Source organism: Cetorhinus maximus, chromosome 6, assembly GCF_964194155.1.
Source record: "Cetorhinus maximus chromosome 6, sCetMax3.hap1.1, whole genome shotgun sequence".
NCBI lineage: Eukaryota > Metazoa > Chordata > Chondrichthyes > Lamniformes > Cetorhinidae > Cetorhinus > Cetorhinus maximus.
In genome coordinates, this window is record NC_135884.1 from 122,698,215 (window position 1) to 122,716,800 (window position 18,586).

The following is an 18,586-nucleotide window of genomic DNA, read 5'->3' on the forward strand; positions in this document are numbered from 1 at the left end:
GGAAATACACAGGTGCTTGCCCTGTTCATTCAGTTCCCAGATGCTCGATTTCCCTTGCTACAATGTTAGAAGCTCAAAACTCCAGAAAATTGCAGCACAAAATATCACTGAAATTAATCAGGCCAGGGTAAGTTTAATTAATGGAAGATGCAGGTTGTTGTTCTGCTGCAGCAAATCACAGGCCCATATTTTCACAAGGTGGATGCCGCTACTTGCAAGAACCAAATCTGGATTAAAAGATCCATCCACTGAAGTCCACAACAGACTGACAATAACCGGACTTCAGTTTTGAAAGAGACAAATGGGGGAATCGTTAATGGTATACCAGGTGTTAAAGTGATAGAAGCAAACCTGGAGCATTATCTTATGTCAAATCATATCTGCAGTCTAAGATGACAAAGGTATAAACTTGTAAGAGCAAAGTTAAGGACTGATTTTAGGAACCAGCAACTTTTTCATCTGCTTATTTTCACAATGAGATCATTAGCTCAAATTTCGTTGCCACATGGCATTCCCAGTTTTTACTAAGTTGGTTGAAATCACTTGTTACATTAATACATTATCTGTACACATCTTTATCCTATTTTCTAACATGCTGTCATCCTCCTGGTGAACTGTAGCACACCCCAATCGCCAAACAGGTTCTCCACGTGCTTTTTAGTCGCAACAAGCCTTTGATTTTTGCCTTCCAAATTTATCATTTTGACCTTCAAGTGATCCGCAACAAAGTTGCCCAATCTTCTCTTCCATCATCTGTTTCCTTAACCTATACCCAGAATGTTAAACTAACTCCATTTTCTTGGGCAATCATGTTTCATTATGCCCATGACATATCTTCCTTCTGCGACATGCAGGTCTAATGTTAGCATTTTATTTCAAATTGCTTCTAGCATTCAGACAAGTGAATTAATTTATTTTTGAGAGATATTTTAGCCTCCTTATGTTCATTTACTCGGCCTGATTTTATTTTCTGCCTATAATGTTTCATCAAACCACAAACGGCTGCTCAGCTATGGTTTTGCATCGCATCAAATCCCCTCCCTCTTGTCTATGTAGTTTAAAACAAGCATAATTCCATATTTTACTTGTTCCTCGATTTAGATGCTTACATGCTGCAGCAGCATTTTAAACCAGTCTCCTGGGGCTGAATTTTATGAGGCCTGCAGGAACCAGACAGGCAGCAAAAAGAAATGAGGGAGTGCAATCGGTAGAATGCCGGTCGCCTTGGCATTCTGCCAGTGGTAGGGAATGTGGAAGGCATCCTCCTTCCCAGAGGCTAAGCGTGCCATTTAAATGGCCAGCTAATGGCCTCTTCCCACTGCCGCTGGCATTTTGCCTGCGACAGGTGGGCCTTCCACCATGTGGGGTATGCCTACTGAACCTTGGCGGTTTCCCTGCAGGCTCAGAGGGAGACATCTACTATTCTAGCACTCTGTAGGCCATGGAGAGCCCCCTCTGGTGCTCATGGCCAAGTCCTCAGCAAGAGTCCCTCACCCTCCAACTGGCTGGCAGCTCTTGGAGGCAGGTTCTCATCCCGAAAAGGGACAGTAGCCCCAGCAGCTCATGAGCTGCAAGGTGGGCATAAAATGGAGCTCGGGGTCCCGTAAACAGCCAGGGCTAGTTGTCCCTAACTTTCCGGACCATTGTTGGGGCCATCATTATCCTGGTGTTGGTAGAGTCAAAGGCCCAAGTTCTTTTGTTTCTTGCACCTAACATCGAAAAGTTTACATCAAGCTAACCTGATAGATCCAGCCCTCCTAACAGATCCAGAAGCTCTCCACCAGCTGTGTTTGGTTTACTGGGTGGAACGGTCTGAATCACTGGTGTCACATCACTTCCTCCAAGCAAGTCTAACAAGTCATTTGCCTGGAAAAGAAACAAAAAAAGGGTATCTTTTATACACATTCTAACAAGCCAGCAAAGCTTCAAGTGTTCAGAAATTATCAAAAATAATGGATCAATTTAATTAGATCTGTTTCTAAATGAATCAATTTGGCACCAATGCAATGGTAGACTATTGACATGCATTAATTATTTGCATAAGAATCACCCAGTCCACAGATCCACTTCAACTGTCCAATTTATTCCTTCATATATCAGTTCCTGTGTTACAGGCCGGTGCAGACATGATGGGCCGAATAGCCTCCCGTGCTGTTAAAACTGTGATTCTTTAATTACTTACACAAATATTTTTCAACTAACACTAAGAGATAACCAAAGTGAGTCAGGATCATTAGTCAGTTACAAAGGCAAGATAAATTTCAAAACATAAATTTAGTCTACAAATTGTTAAGCACTCATTGCAAGATAAACTACTATCTGTGGAGTTGTAGTTGCCTATAAATTTTATTAATCCCATTAACAGGATTTTAAAATGGTACAATAAGTTTTGAATCAAGTTAAATATTGTATCACAAAAAGATGGAAAGCACTCAAAACAGCTTCTACATTTTCCTTGCTCTCTTTTCTGTACATTTTGTCTCCTTCAATGCTGATGGGTGAGATATAGTTCTGATCCCATTAGAAACTCTTGCCAAAGTAGCCATTTTTCCACACATCAGCCTCCAAAACAAACGTCGACAAGTCACTGGACAGTTGGGGATGGTGGAATGGGTGGGTACCCACAAGCAAGCCTGATGCTATCCTCAAATGACAGCCTTAAATGCACACTTGCAGTTAGGGATATCCTGAACTGTTTCTTGATTGAAATCGCCTGACTTTTCAAGAACAGTAGACTGAACCTGGAAATGTCTTGGGCAGTATGACTAAGGTACTCATTGGTTTAATCCAGCTGAGATTTTGGACAAAGTAATGATTAGATTAGAATGTAATTGATATAAGGAGTTCATAATATTTCCACTGTAATTCTGGACCAAACAAAGGGAAACTTTTGAAAGCTACTGTATTTTTGATTAGGATCTACCCATAGTCTTGCCCAAGGCATTCAGTGGTTGTTGAACCCAACCCACTTGTTTAAATTATCTATTTGATAGCTTAATAGAGTAGTACACTCAATTTCAACTCCTTCTCAATTTAGCTCAGCTATGCAATATTGGTCTTTTAGTTAAACCTTAAAACAAACACTAAAACGCAAACATTTCTACGGTTATCACAAATGGGCTAATATTCATGCATTTACAAGTTTGCTATGAATTGCAAAGAGCAGCAAGGTTCCCTGTGAAATTTGGCAGATGGTCATGATCACAAAAGAAAATTGTGATTCAAGTCAGAGTAACACCATCCAATTTCCCAGCCTGTCCACCATCTCCAAGGCACAAGTCAGGAGTGCACTGGAGTACTCCACACTTGCCTGGATGAGTGCAGCACCAACACAAAACAAAAACAAGGTTATCTTGGATAAAGCTGCATGTTTGACTGGAAATCCATTCACCTTAAACGTTCACTCCCTCCACCAGCAGCACACCAGTGGAAAAGAGTGCGTACAGTAAACAATATGCACCGCAGCAACTCAAGACTTCTTCGATAAAACCTTCCAAATCTGCGACCTTTACCGTCTAGTAGAACAAGGACAGCATGAGAACACCACTACTAAGTTCCCCTTTAAGTTACACACCACCCTGACTTGAAGATATGTTGCCATTTCCTTCATAGTCCCTGGGTCAAATCCTGGAACTCTACCTAAACCACAGTGCAGCGGTTCAAGGTGGGGGTCAAGGGCAATTAGGGATGGGAATAAATGCTGGCCTTGCCAATCCCACCCACAGTCCAAGAATGAATTTTTAAAAATGTCCAAAAAGGTACACCTATTTTAGGTCTGACAAAGTACAAACATATATGGATGGACTTGAATCCTTTCAGAAGGTATCCTAAAATAATCAATACGACTCAAAACTTTTTTATTCAACTCCTTAGTAGTAGAATTAGGGGAAATGCGATCATTGAATGTTTCACTTTACCTGATTACTAGACTGAGGAGCACTAGGTATCAATTTTGGTTCCACTATCGTGGGCTCTGCCTCTCCATTAGTCTGTGCAGCTTCTGTAGGCCCATTAATTATCTTCTCCATTATAGGCATTCGCTCCAGCAGTGCAGATCTATTGGATAGAAATACTAACATTCAAACCCATTTATAATGCAATTCCTCAACTATTTACCAGGAATTCTATTCATTCTAGACAAAATGTTTATCCTCGTGAAATTAAATAAACTAATTTGAAAAGTTCTTATGCTCCCTTATGCTTACCAGAAGTTTTCTGGTAGATAGTAACACTTGCTCTGTAATTAGAAAAAGATCTTTCCTGCTATCATAATTCAGTAATTTTGCATTTTTGCCAGCACACACAAGTTTCCATATTAATTCATTCAGTTAAAACAGGTTAGAAAGTGTTCAAAATATACACACTTGAAATGTTTAAAACTGTTCAGCATGCCCAAATACTCTTGGTTAGCAAAACAACTAAAAATACTATCAAAGCACTGGGATATATTTCTAAGTGTATGGACAGGGTGGATGTGAAGAGAATGTTTTCACTTGTGGGAGAATCCAAAAGTTGGAGCCATGAATACAAGGTAGTTACTAATAAATTCAATAAGGAAATGAAGAGAAATGTCTTGACTTTGGAGAGTGTGGTTGGAATGTGGAACTCACTATGGCAAATAATTTACATGCTTTCAAAAGGTAACTAGACAAGTACGTAGGAGGAAAACATGCTGAAAGGCTGAAGTGAGGTGAAATGGGAGGTAGCTTGTGTAGCATGTAAACACCAACACAGGTTAGTTGGGTGGAATGGCCTTTTATTGTGCTGTATATTATATGCAAAGAATCATTAATACATTAAGCAAAATACTACACAGCTTCTATGGATTAAACTGACACGTTAAAAAAATGATTTATCCAAAGATTTGAATTAAGGTAAATAACAGGGAAGTAGAATTTAGTGCTTCGTGTTTAAAAGTGTATTAACAACTTCTGAATTAAATAATTCTGAATTAAAGACAAATGGAAAGCATCTCAAATTTGCTGACAACACAACACAAACAGCTGAGAATAGATGCAGCAAACTATTTGCAGAGAGGACTTGGATTAGTTATGTACTGGGATACACAGATTAACAAAATGTAAATTTTTTCTAAAATGGTCACAAATCTACATTATAAATAAAAGGATAAAATTGGCAAAGGGAGATTTACCAAAGGTTACCTGGAAACAACAGCGCATTCATTATCATCAATGTCTTGGTAATACAATTATAGTTCATGAAATACTAGAATATTTATCTATAACTTGAGTACATTTCAGATAATTACACTATAACTTCATAATTAATTGTTCATATTCTATTTGAACTACTGTAAACTTCTTGGAAGAATTCAGCAATATTAGGGATGTTCAAAATACCACTAAAGGTTATAATGGAAGTTAATAAACTAGACGGATAGGCCAAATGTCCTTTCCTCATGTTCAACTTGCTTATGCTTAAGGCTTTAATATAAATTGAACTTGGCTACTTCAAAATCCATTAAAATTAATTTTTGGGTTTGGCAAATTAATTCATTTGGTGACTGTTAAAGAAACACACAACTGCTTTAATGCACAGTCAAAGCCCCACAGCTAGAGCTTTCAATAATACAAAAAGGTACTACAGGTACACATGCTGAAAATACACATTAAAAGCAGAAAGATTTATAGACTATACAGAAATAGCAGAATAGGGATAATTGCATAGCTCTATCAAAGAGTCAACACAGACATGATGGGTTGAGTGGCCTACTTAGAATGATTCTATGATTAAATGAAAAGTCAGGTCAGCATAGAAATTCACTGGAAATGCAATGTCATGGTCCTGCCATCTCTAGAATTTGTCCTGAAGCAACAAACTCTTCAAAGCTAAAGCCTCATTGCAGCACAAAGTCGCAATATTGTGTCTATTAAGCAAACAAGCTACTCAATAATTCAATTTTGACCAATGGGTAGGGTTCTTGACAGTTTAGGCCTAGATTCATGCATTTTCATCTCATTTCAGTTCAGGTCCCATTCATGTAGAAACAGGAGCTGTGATTAAGAGCTATGGACAGAACAAAAAAGTACTTGGTTTATAAAAGTTTTCTTGCACCCTTGCAGTTTCTTATTAGACACAGATCATCTTGTATAGAGCCAGTGGAACCTGCAAAGACTTAATTAATTCTCTTATTTGGTAGAGTGAAGCATGATAGTTGATTCCTTTTATTGTACTTCCCTGATTATTGGTTTTAAGAAATTCTGGACTCAGCTACTTTTGCAATTTTTCTATCAAAAGGAAGTTCTATGTAGCTTCCCTTCACAAGTTGAAACTGAACTGGTTACATGAGCTAATTTAATTTTTAGATATCAATTATGTGGCATTGATAACTGGTACAAAAACAATTCACCTTATGCTTTAGCTTAAGGAGCATGTATAAGAAAAGTCAAAAGGTACACATGCATGGAGGATATTGTAACTGACACAACAATATCTCCATTTCACAGTAACTTGCATACAACATAAGGTTGACAACCTGAACAAAGTGGAATGCATCAGAATATATGACAAAATTACTGATATTTGGCATCACTAGTATCAATTCTGTAGTTTTAATGTGCAAGAATTCATACTTGTCCAACAAATTAACTTCAAGAGTTAGCAGCATGGTCCAACAGATTACTTGCTATAGTTTGCACATACCTCATGTGATCAAATTTTTTGAAAAGTGCATTATATTCAACAGCCCTTTGCTGAAGTTCCACATCTATGCTGCTTCCATACACTGACATTATCTTCTTAATTCGACTGAAAGGATGAAAAAATGTTATAATTTCTGTTCATCATATCCATGTGAAAAATTCAGTTTTACTTTTGTAAAATCTACAATTCTGAAAAGGAATTTGGATCACAGCTTGACTTTTTAAATTCTTTCATGGCATACAAAAGTGTCATTGACAACTCCATCATTTGTTACCCATCCCTAATTGCCCTCGAGGTGGTGGTGGTTGAATACCTTGAATCACTGCAGTCCATATGGTGTAGGTACACCAACAGTGCAGTTAGGAAGGGAGTTCCAGGATTTTGACCCAGCAGTGAAGGAACAGCAATATAGTTCCAAGTCAGGAAATGTGTGGCTTGGAGGGGTATTTGTAGCTGGTGGTGTTCCCATGCACCTGCTGTCCTTATCCTATTAGATGATAGGGGTTGCAGGTTTCGAAGGTGCCATCGAGGGAGGATTAGCAAGTTGCTATAGTGCATCTGGTAAATGGGACTAACTGTTGCCACTGTGTGCCAATGGAGGGAGTGAATGTTTAAGGCGTTGGATATTGTGCCAATCAAGTGGGCTGCTCTTCCCTGAATGGTGTCGAGCTTAAGTGCTGTTAGAGCTGGACTCAACCAGATGTGGAGAGTATTCCATTACACTCCTGACATGTGCCTTGTAGACGGTGGACTGGCTTTGGGGAGTCAGGAGGCAAGTTACTCATTGCAGGATTCCTAGCCTCTGACCTGTTCTTGTAGCCACAATATTTATACGGCTGGTCCAGTTTAGTCTCTGGTCACTGGTAACCCCCCAGGATGTTGATGGTGGGGGAATTCAGCAATGGTAATATTGTTAAATGTCATGGGAAAATGGCTAAGATACTCTCTTGTGGAAGCTGCTTATTAGAGGCAGGTTCAATCGAGGTATTCAAAAGAGAATTGGATTGCTATCTGAAAAGAAAGAACGTGCAAGATTATTGGGATAAGGAAGGGGAGTGGGACTAGGTAGAATGCTCTCTCAGAGAGCCAGTGCAGACTCCATGGGCCGAATGGCCTTATTCGGCACTTAATTACTCTGTGCAGCAGGCATGTTACTTGCCACCTATTAGCCCAAGTCTTGGGCCTGAGCACTGCCCAGGTCTTGCAGCATATGGACACTCTCTGCTTCAGTACCTGATAAGTCAAATGGTACTGAACATTGATGATTGCAGAGTGAACATTCTCACATCTAACTTTATTGAGGAGGGAAGGTCATTGATCAAGCAGTCAAAGACGATTGGGCCTATGTCACTACCCCAAGGAACTCCTGCAGCGATGCCCTAAAGCAGAGATGATTGACATCCAACCACCACAACCACCTTTCTCTATGCCAGGTATGACTCCAAACAGCGGAGAACTTTCCCCGATTCCCATTAACTTCAGTTTTGCTAAAGATCCTTGATGTCATACCTGGGTCAGATGCTGCCCAGATGTCAAGGGCAGTCGCTCTTACCTCACCTCGAGTTCAGCTCTTTTGTCCATGTTTAGGCCAAGGGCGTAATGAGATTAGGAGCTGGGTGGCCCTGGTGGGACCCAAACTGAGCACTGGTTACCAGGTTACTGCTAGGGCCACTTAATAGCCATGTCAATACACCTTCCACCTCTGATGAGGCAGTAATTGATCGGATGAATGTGTCCTTTTTGTGGACGGAACATATCTGGACAATTTTCCACATTGTTGGGTGGATGCCAGTGCTGTAGCTGTCGTGGAACTGCTTGACTAAGGACATGGCTAGCTCTGGAGCACAATTTTTCAATACTACTGCCGGGATGCTGTCAGCAGCAATAGCCTTTGCTGTATCCAGAGCCCTCAGCCGTTTCTGATATAATACATAGAGTGAGTTGAATTGGCAAAGACTGGCATCTGTGACACTGGGGACTCACGAGGAGGCCAAGACTGATCATCCACTCAGCACTTCCAGCTGAAGATGGTTACAAATGGTTCAGCCTTATCCTTTAAACTGGTGCTGGGCTCCCTCATCTTTGAGAATGGAGACATTTGTGGAGCCCCTCTTCCAGTTCTGGGATGTGGCAGGACTGCAAAGCTTTGATCTAATCTGCTAGTTGTGGGGTCATTTAGCTGTGTCTGTCTGTCACACGCTGCTTTCACTGTTTGGCATGCATGTAGTCCTGTGTTGCAGTTTCACCAAGTTGGCCCCTCATTTTTAGGTATGCTGGGTGTTGCTCCTGGCCTGCACTCATCGTTGAACCAGGGTTGATCCCCCAGCTTCATGATAATTGTAGAGTACAAAATGTGCCAGGTTGTGAGGTTACAGATTGTGGTTGAATACAGTTTTGCTGCTGCTGATGGCGAACAATGCCTCATGGAAGCTCAGTTTTGAATTGTTGGACCTGTTCTGACTCCACACAACACGATAGAGGGTATCCTCAATGTGAAGATGAGACATCAGCTCCACAAGGTCTACGTGGTAGTCACTCCTATTAGCACTGTCATGGAGAGATGTATTAGCGACAGGTGGATTGCTGAGGGCAACATCAAGTAGGTTTTTCTTTCGCTCATTCCCTCACCACCTGCTGCAGGCCCAGCTTAACATGTAAATTCTTTGGGATTTGGTCAGTTCCGTTAGTAGTGATACTACAATCTTAGTGATGGACATTGAAGTCCTCCACCCAGAGTACATTCTGTGCCCTTGCCACCCTCAGAACATCACCAATTGGTGTTCAACATGGAGAAGTACTGATTCATTAGCTGGGATGGGGACAGTGGGTGGTAATCAGCAGAAGCCTTCTTTGCGCAAGTTTGACTTGATGCCACGAGGCTTCATGGGATTCAAAGTCATGTTCAGGATTTCGAGGGCAACTCCCTAATGACTGTATACCACTATGCCACCACCTCTGGCGGTGTCTGTCCTGCTGGTAGGGCAGAACATACACAGGGATGGTGATGCCTACAATATTGGTTGCAAAGTATGATTTGGTGAATATGGCTGTGTCAGGCTGTTGTTGGGGCTAGTCTGCGGGCAGACCTCCCAATTTATGCATTAGACCTTAGATATAAATAAGGACAACTCTGCAGGATTCACTGAACTGGGTGTGCTGTTCTCATTTCTGATGCCCAGGTTGATGCCAAGTGATTCATCCGATTTTATTTCTTTTTGACTTTTCTGTAGTTTGATACAACTGAGTGGCTTGCTAAGCCATTTCAGAGGGCATTTATGAGTCAACCCCATTGTTGTGGGTCTGCAGTCACATGTAGACAAGACTAGGTAAGGACAGCAGATTTCCTTCCCGAAAGGGAATTAGTGAACCTGATGTGTTTTTACAACAATCCAATACTTTTCATTGTCACCATTATTGAAACTAGCTTTTAATTCCAGATTTATTAGCTAATTGATTTCAAATTCCACCAGCTGCTATAGAAGGATTTGAATCAGTGTTCCCCCACCCACTCTCCCAAAGCATTAGCTGGGGCCTCTGCATTAATAGTCCTGTAACATTAACGGGGACCTGTTAATCTATATTGAATGTTAGTTTTCCAACATTAGATTACATAGTTGCCTCCAAAATCTTTTTAAGAGTAAATTTACTCACTTTACATTTATGGTAAATCTTGTGCTTAGCTTCATAATTGCAGTAAGAGCATATCCCCTTGTTACAGATGTTGACATGTTTGACTGTAGTACAGTTTCTAATACATCCATAACTTCATCTTCTGTCACCTGTTGGCGTAAAAGGTACTGATGATCAGTCATCCATTTTGAACATAATCTCTGTTCGCAATCCATTAACTATGTGAAGCTTGAACTGTCCATTGCATATATCAATTCTACATTGCCTTCCTGTTAAATATATAGCTAATAAAAATGAAAACTTCAGGGCATTAAAAATTAGCTTAAGAAATTGTCAAACTAATACTCGATCTACAAGGTTAGAGTGCCTCTTGCTGGCTCTCACAATAAATGCAATTTCTAGCTGGTTTGGTCCTTGGAACTCATTGGGTGCATTCCAAAAGTCCCATTTTCTGAACACACTACCATCCTATATTTTACTAAAAACAAATTATTTTGATAAGCTCTCCATAAAGTCCAATTCCTATGTGCCAAATTACCTGCGTGCTATCCCACATTCTAAAAATAGGAACAAGTGCAACCACATTCAAATGAAACTATTTTTAATTAGTTCAAGAAAGATAAATTCAAATGAATAACAGAAGAAACCATTTTCAAATTAAGGCACTTAATCTCTTTCATTCCCATTTTAAGGTTGGGATGATAAATCAAAAATCTGAAGCATGTTTTACAAATGGAAACATAGAAATCAAAAAGAAAACCACTAAGTGGTATAAAAAAAATAACCGCCATTAAATAGCTACATAGCTAAAAGAATCAACCACATGTATTAAATACATCGCCTTTAAAGGTAGAAAAAGTCCACCAAGTGTCATTTTTAAAAAAGACACCAAGCCAAAGGCTTAGGAGGGTAACCAAAAGCTTGGTCAAATATTTGGATTTGAAGAAGAGTAAAAGGAGGTGGAAGTGAAGAGGAAGAAATTTAGGGACAGAATCCCAGAGCAAGGGCGAAAGGCTATGAATGCTATCTCAACGTGGGCAAAACGCACAAGCCAGATATAGCTGTAGGAATGGTAATATGGCTGTAGGTTACAAACATAGGCAGTGGCAAAGTCATGATGGGATTTAAACAGCAGAATGAAAATTTTAAACTTGGAAGTATTCTGATTGGTCGACAAGAACTATATCGCCATTCCTTCATTGTCACTGGGTTAAAATCCCAGAACTCCCTAACAGCACTGTGGGTGTACCTACACTATATTGTCTGCAGCAGTTTAAGGTGACCCTCCACCACTTTCTCAAGGGCAATTAGGGATGGGCAATAAATGCTGTCCTAGCTGATGCCCACATCCCACCAATGAATAAACAGAACGAATGATGGATGAGCAGGATTTGGTGTGGATTAGTGTGTGGAAGGATAGGAGTAGCAGAATATTGGATAAGTTTACTGTGAGTGGATGAGGAGGGGCTGGTCAGGAAAGCACTGGAAGAACCAGCTTAAAATTTTTGCCCCAGAATAATGCAACAAAAACATATCTTACCACACCATGCCAGAACAGTTCAGCCCCAGATGATTATTTTTTTTCTGTGCGAAATGTATTGCATGATAATTAGCAGCTTCTGTATGAACCACCATGATATACCAATTAAAAAAGCTCAAAAGATAAATTCCTTTAGAGCTTTTTTTTAAAATACAAGGTTAAATCAGCAATTTGAGCATGGAGCATGTTTCCTCAAGCATAATAAATATTACGAAAGGAATGAAAACTGGTGCATTTTGCAGGCCATTTCTGACCTGCACATTTTCCCCCACCCCAAAAAATACTATGGTAATTAACCCCCAGCACAATATTACTTTTTTTGGGACATATTGGTTCCAAAACTGTAGTAGAATGAAAATTCCCTTTGAGACAGTTATTAAACAACATGGAAGGGAAAGCAGGCCAGGATTTTTACTCTTAATCACTACAACGGCCTTTGTCAGTTCAAAATTGTACATGCCAGGGCTTGCTGACTAACACTTAGAGGTTATAGCATTTATTGCCCATCCCTAACTGCCCTGATGTACAACAATACTTAGAGGTTATAGCCATTGGGTGAAGTAACAAGAAAATACTTGATCTAGCCAAGAGGATCAAGAATTTGGTGTTATAGATAGAAACTAAGGGCTTAAAATAGGAGTAAGAGTAGGCCATATGACCCTCAATCCTGCTACTCCATGCAATAAGAACATGGGTGAACTTTTACATCAACTTTACTTTCCAATTATATCCTCATATACTTAGTCTCTTTGTCTTTATTGATCTCAGTCTTGAATACGCGCATCAACAGAGCATCCACTGTCCTCTGGCATCGATTCCATAGATTCACAACTCTCAGTCCAAAAGGGTCAACCCTTTATCCTGAAACTATGATTCCTAGCTCTGAACTCTCCAGCCAAGGATAACAGCCTTTTAGCCTCTAACCTCTCTGGCCCTCTTCAGGCTTTATATGTTTGAATGAGATCGTCTTCCTTTCTTCTAAACTCCAAAGCATTTAGGCACATTCTACCCTCATAGGACAGCTCTCTTATCTCAGGAATCAATCTAGTGAAACTTCAATGCACCCTCTCTAAGTATATCCTTCTTTAAGTAGAATCGCAAACTGTACAGAGTTCTACAGGTGTGGTTTCACGAAAGCCCTGAACAACTGCAGCAAGACTTGTTTATTCGTGTACCCTAATCCCCTTGTAAGAAATGTCAACATACCATATGCCTTCCAAATTGCTTGCTGTACACACAATTTTCTGTGATATATGCACAAGGACACCCAAATCCTTCTGAATGCCCACATTTAATAGTCTGTCGCCTTTTTAAAAAAATTCTAGTTTTCCATTCTTCCTACCAAAGTGGATAATTGTACTCCATCTGTCACCTTCTTGGCCACTTAACTGGTCTATATCCCTTTTTAGCCTCTGCACTCTCTTCTCAGCTTATTTTCCCACCCAGTTTTGTATCGGCAGCAAACCTGGATATTATATTCAGTCTCCTCATTTAAGTCATTGATAGAATAACTGAGGCCCAAACATTTGGCATGCCACTGTTTGCACCCTGCCAATCTGAAAATGCCCATTTATTTCTTCCGTTTGTCAGTTAACCAATCCTCAATCCATGCAAACCAATTCTCAATTCATGCTGATATATTACCCCCAATCCAAATGAGCCCTAATCTTGTATTAAGATTAAATATAAAAAATTTAGAACATAAGACAGTAGGAATCGCTTCACACAAAGAATTGTGGGCTGTGGAATTCACTTCCAGGATGAGCAACTGTGGCAGAGATTCTCTCAATATACAAGGTTTAATTAGATAGCTGGGTGATGGAATATGGGAGCAACGTGTGTAAAGTGTGACTGGAATTATTTGCTTGTTTGAGGGGTAAACAACAGCATAGACTGGTTGGGCTAAATGTCCTTTTTGTGCTGTAACTTGTACGTATTTCAATTTCAGCATTTTGAAATCAGATTCAGGTATACTTTCACTACTCATCCGGTATCTTCTAAAAAAGCTACTTATTTTAAGAATGTATTATCTGTACAATCAAAGAAATGCTCATGCAGTAAGTTTGTACTAGACAGAAAATTACTGCTTAGATTTGTGCAGAGTAACTCTCAGCTCTATTGCATGTCATTTTTCCATAGAATATTGGAAGCTCCTTCACACTGTGTAGCGATCTAACACTTGGCAACAAAAAAAAAGTAATTAACTGAAACAACATCCTGACAAACAAAGCTTCAATATTAAGTACTTAATTTTATTTAGGAAAAAAGTTGTCATTCTTGATATTAGTTAAATAAGCAGTGAATGCAAGCTGTGGCAGCAAAGGAACATGAATCAGTTTGGGAATCAGAAGAGAGATGCATAGTTAATAATGGCCATTTCAATGAGTGTGTTTACTTCATAAAGCTAGTCAGGCTTAGCAGTTCCTGAAAGTTAATTTCCTTCAGAACAAGTCCAAAATGTCCCAATGGTTCACAGTTCAACATGGGCTGCAAATTACATTACTTGGGAAGCAAACAAAATCTCAAAGCAAAGTACCTTTCAATAACAAATAATTGAGCAATTTAAAACATGCTTAATTTACAGTTTCCTCTCTTCATATTTTACTCTCTGGAATACACATCGACAATTGATTGCTGCTCCAAGGTTTTTTCCATTCCTGCTCTGCAACTTGTTGCTCAATGTGGCTTTTCCCATTTAATACTTCCAGCAAGTTTTCAAACTCAGTGAATTTGCATCCCAACACTTTGACAAAGCTCCTTCAGCCTCCAATGCATTGCATTGCTGCTTTCCCCATCCATACTGAATATAATGCATCATACAAAGTAAAATTATCCTACTGAACTATATAAAAACATGGAAAAGACTGAACAAAAGCAATGTTTCTATTATAACAAGACTATACACCAAGTAATACAATTTTGAAAAATGCCAGCAATTCCCAATTTGCAGCTCCACTTTTACAATGCATTTCTGCCTTGATTCTTAATCAGGTTCTGCAGTTGCTGTGCAGTCAGCCACATTTTTGTCAAGGAATGCTTATGTTACTGATTTAATGTGCTAAACTGTAAACACTCAATGTTTAATAACTTTTATAGAATTTATTTTGACAGCTTGCTTTGAAAAGGAAATATTACCTGAATAGGTTCCTCCTCTTCACATTGGCCAGAAACTAAAAGGTCACCATATTCTCCCATACACCAAGCACCCACCTGCACAAGAGGTTGCTGTTGAAAGATGACCAGTTAGCATGCTTTGAGTATCTTCAGAAAAAAACAATTCAATACATTTTTATTCACTAAATTTTGTTCATTTATAAATCTGGCATGCTACTGAATTTTAAAGACCCAAAAGGAAGGGATATGGTTCCACAGTTCAGCATAGTACTGGATGAGAGAAAATTTCTTCTTAAGCATTGCTAAGACTGAAGCCATCGTCTTCAATCCATGCTACAAACTCAGCTTCCCAAATTATTAATTCCATTCCTCTCCCTGGCAACTGTGAGGCTGAACCAGACAGTTCACAACAAAAGAGACTGTTAACAAAAATGAGAGAGAATGGAACTGGGGGACAATCTGTCAGCTTGAATAGGGACTTGGTTAGGAGGTAGGGATAATGGATCTATTTTCAAATTGGCAGGATGTGATTCGTGTTCCCCAGGGATCTGTACTTAGGGTCTCAGTTTTTCACTATATTTGTAAATGACTTGGATGAAGGAGTAGAGAGCTGTATATCTAAGATCTATATAAATGACTTAGAAGAAGGGACTGACTACATTGTAGCCAAATTGCTGACGATACAAAAGTAGGTAGGAAAGCAAGTTGTGAGAAGGATACAAAGAGTCTGCAAAGTGATATAGAGATGGGTTGAGTAAGTGGGCAAAAAAATTTCAGGTGGAGTATAATGTGAGAAAATGTAATAATATCCACTTAGGCAGGAAGAGTAGAAAAGAAGATTATTTAAATGGAGACTCACTGCAGAATGCTGTGGTGCAGAGGGATCTGGTGTCCTCAAACATGCATCACAAAAAGTTAGTATGCAGGTATAGAAATTAGGAACACAAAGGAGCGTTAGCCTTTATTGCAAAGGGTACAGAATGTAAAAACAGGGAATTCATATTACCTCTGTACAGGCATTGGTTAAGACAAGAGTGTATTTTGGCCTCCTTACTTGGGAAAGAAATACATGCATTGGAAGTAGCTCAGTGAAGGTTCACGAGGCTGATTCCTGGGATGAAGGGTGTGTCTTATGGAGGAAAGATTGAGCAGGTTGGGCCTATACTCATTGGAGTTTTGAAGAATGAGATGTAATCTTATTGAAGCATAAGATTCTGAGGGTGCTTGCTAAGGTCGTTGCTGAGAGGACACTCCCCCTCTGGGTGGGTGGGGGGTGGGAGGGGGTGCAATCAAGAACAGGGGGATACAGTTTAAAAGTAAGTGGTCTCCCATTTAAGACTGTGATGAGAAGGTTCTACTCTGAGGGTTGTTAGTCTTTTAAATTCTCTTCCAGTGAGCAGTAGAGGCTGAGGCTGGATCATTGAATACATTCAAGGCTGAGTTAGATAAATCTGGATTGTCAAGGAAGTCAAATGCTATGGGGACAGGCAAGAAAGTTAAGGCCACATTCAGATCAGCCATGAATTTATCAAATGTAAGAGCAGGCTTGAGGGGCTGAATGGCCTACTCCTGCTCTTAATATGATCTATGACAACCTTATCATTCCAGACCCCAACACAAGCTTCTGACTACAACTCTGTGCCATATGTAAGACTGCCCATTTCCACCCCTGTAACATCATCCAACTCTGTTGGCCTCAGCTCATCTGCTGCTAAAACATTCAACTGCACCTTTATGACCTGTAGACTTGACTACCCTAATGCACTTTTGGCCAGCCTCTGACATTTTACTCCTACGTAAACTCAAGATTATCTAAAACTTCGCTGTCTGTGTCCTAATTCACGCCATTCCTGTTGATCCAACACCCTCAGGCGATAGCATAATGGTATTGTCGCTGGACTAGTAATCCAGAGACCCAGGGTAATGCTCTGGGGACCCAGGTTCAAATCTCACCGCAGCAGATGGTGGAATTTGAATTCAATAAAAATCTGGAATTAAATGTAGATTGTAGGTGTAGATTGTTGTAAAAACCCTTCCTTCTTAAATGATGATTCAGTTGCTACAAAGAAATGAAACAGGACGGTTTCACCACCCGGCATCGACCTAGGCACAGGAAACAACAACGGCAAACTCCTTCTTAGTAACATGCCAAAATTGGGAGAGCTGTGTCACAGACTAGTCAAGCAACAGCCTGACATAGTCATCCTCACAGAATCATACCTTACAGATAATGTCCCAGACCCCACCATCACCATCCCCAAGTATGTCCTGTCCCACCGGCAGAGGTGGTGGCACAGTGGTATACAGGCAGGAGGAAGCTGCCCTGAGAGGGCTCAACATAGTCTCCGAACCCCATGAAGTCTCATGGCATCATGTCAAACATGGGCAAGAAAACCTCCTGATTACCACATTCCCTCAGCTGAAGAATCAGTGAACATCACTTGGAGGAAGCACTGAGGGCGCAGAATGTACTCTGGGTGGGGGACTTCAATGTCCATCACTACGAGTGGCTCGGCAGCACCCTACTGACCGAGCCCTAAATGACATAGCTAGACTGGGTCTGCGGAAGGTGGTGAGGGAACCAAGAGGGAAAAACATACTTGACCTCATCGACCTGCCTGCCACAGATACATCTGTCCATGACAGTATCAGTAGGAGTGACCACTGCACAGTCGTTGTGGAGATAAAGTCCCACCTTCATATTGAGGATACTCTCCATCGTGTTGTGTGGTACTACCACCGTGCTAAATGGGATAGATTTCGAATACATCAAGCAACTCTGGGCATCCATGAGGCGCTGTAGGCCATCAGTAGCAGCAGAATTGTACTCGAATACAATCTGTAACCTCATGACCAGGCATATCCCCCCCCACTCTACCATGGTCATCAAGCCAGGGGATTAACCCTGGTTCAATGAAGAGTGCAGGAGGGCATGCCAAGTGCAGCACCAGACATACCTAAAAATGAGATGTCAACCCGGTGAAGCTATAACACAGGGCTATTTGCATGCCAAACAGCATAAGCAGCACATGATAGACAGGACCAGCAATCCCACAACCAAAGGATCAGATCTAAGCTCTGCAGTCCTGTCACATCCAGACGTGAATGTCCTGGACAATTAAACAACTCACTGGAGGAGGCTCCACAAATATCCCCATCCTCAATGATGGAGGAGACCAGCACATCAGTGCAAAAGATAAGGCTGAAGCACTTGCTACAATCTTTAGCTGAGTGGATGATCCATCTCAGCCTCCTCCAGAAGTCCCCAGCATGACAGATGCCAGTTTTCAGCCAATTCAATTCACTCCATGTGATATCAAGAAATGGCTTAAGGCACTGGATACTGCAAAGGCTATGGGCCCTGATGATATTCCAGCAATAGTACTGAAGGCTTGTGCTCTAGAACTTGAGGTGCCGCTAGCCAAGTTGTTCCAGCACAGCTACAACACTGGCATCTACCCAGCTATGAGGAAAATTGCCCAGGTATGTCCTGTACACAAAAAGCAGGACAAATCCAACCCAGCCAATTACCACCCCATCAGTCTACTCTTGATCATCAGTAAAGTAATGGGTCATCAACAGTGCTATCAAGCGGCACTTGCTTAACAATAACCTGCTCACTGACGCCCAGTTTTGGTT

At 40.5% G+C, this 18,586-nt stretch overlaps 1 protein-coding gene across 1 annotated transcript in view; it reads right to left on the reverse strand.

Moving 5' to 3' along the window:
• ap1g1 (adaptor related protein complex 1 subunit gamma 1) overlaps positions 1–18,586 on the reverse strand; it is a 148,084-nt gene that overhangs the window by 39,664 nt on the left and 89,834 nt on the right. The window contains exons 15-19 of the mRNA XM_078544417.1: positions 14,969–15,058; positions 10,315–10,442; positions 6,664–6,768; positions 3,918–4,056; positions 1,740–1,866 (exon numbers count right to left, since the gene is read on the reverse strand). Of these exons, the coding sequence (XP_078400543.1) occupies positions 1,740–1,866; positions 3,918–4,056; positions 6,664–6,768; positions 10,315–10,442; positions 14,969–15,058 (589 nt within the window). The remainder of the gene's footprint in view (positions 1–1,739; positions 1,867–3,917; positions 4,057–6,663; positions 6,769–10,314; positions 10,443–14,968; positions 15,059–18,586) is intronic.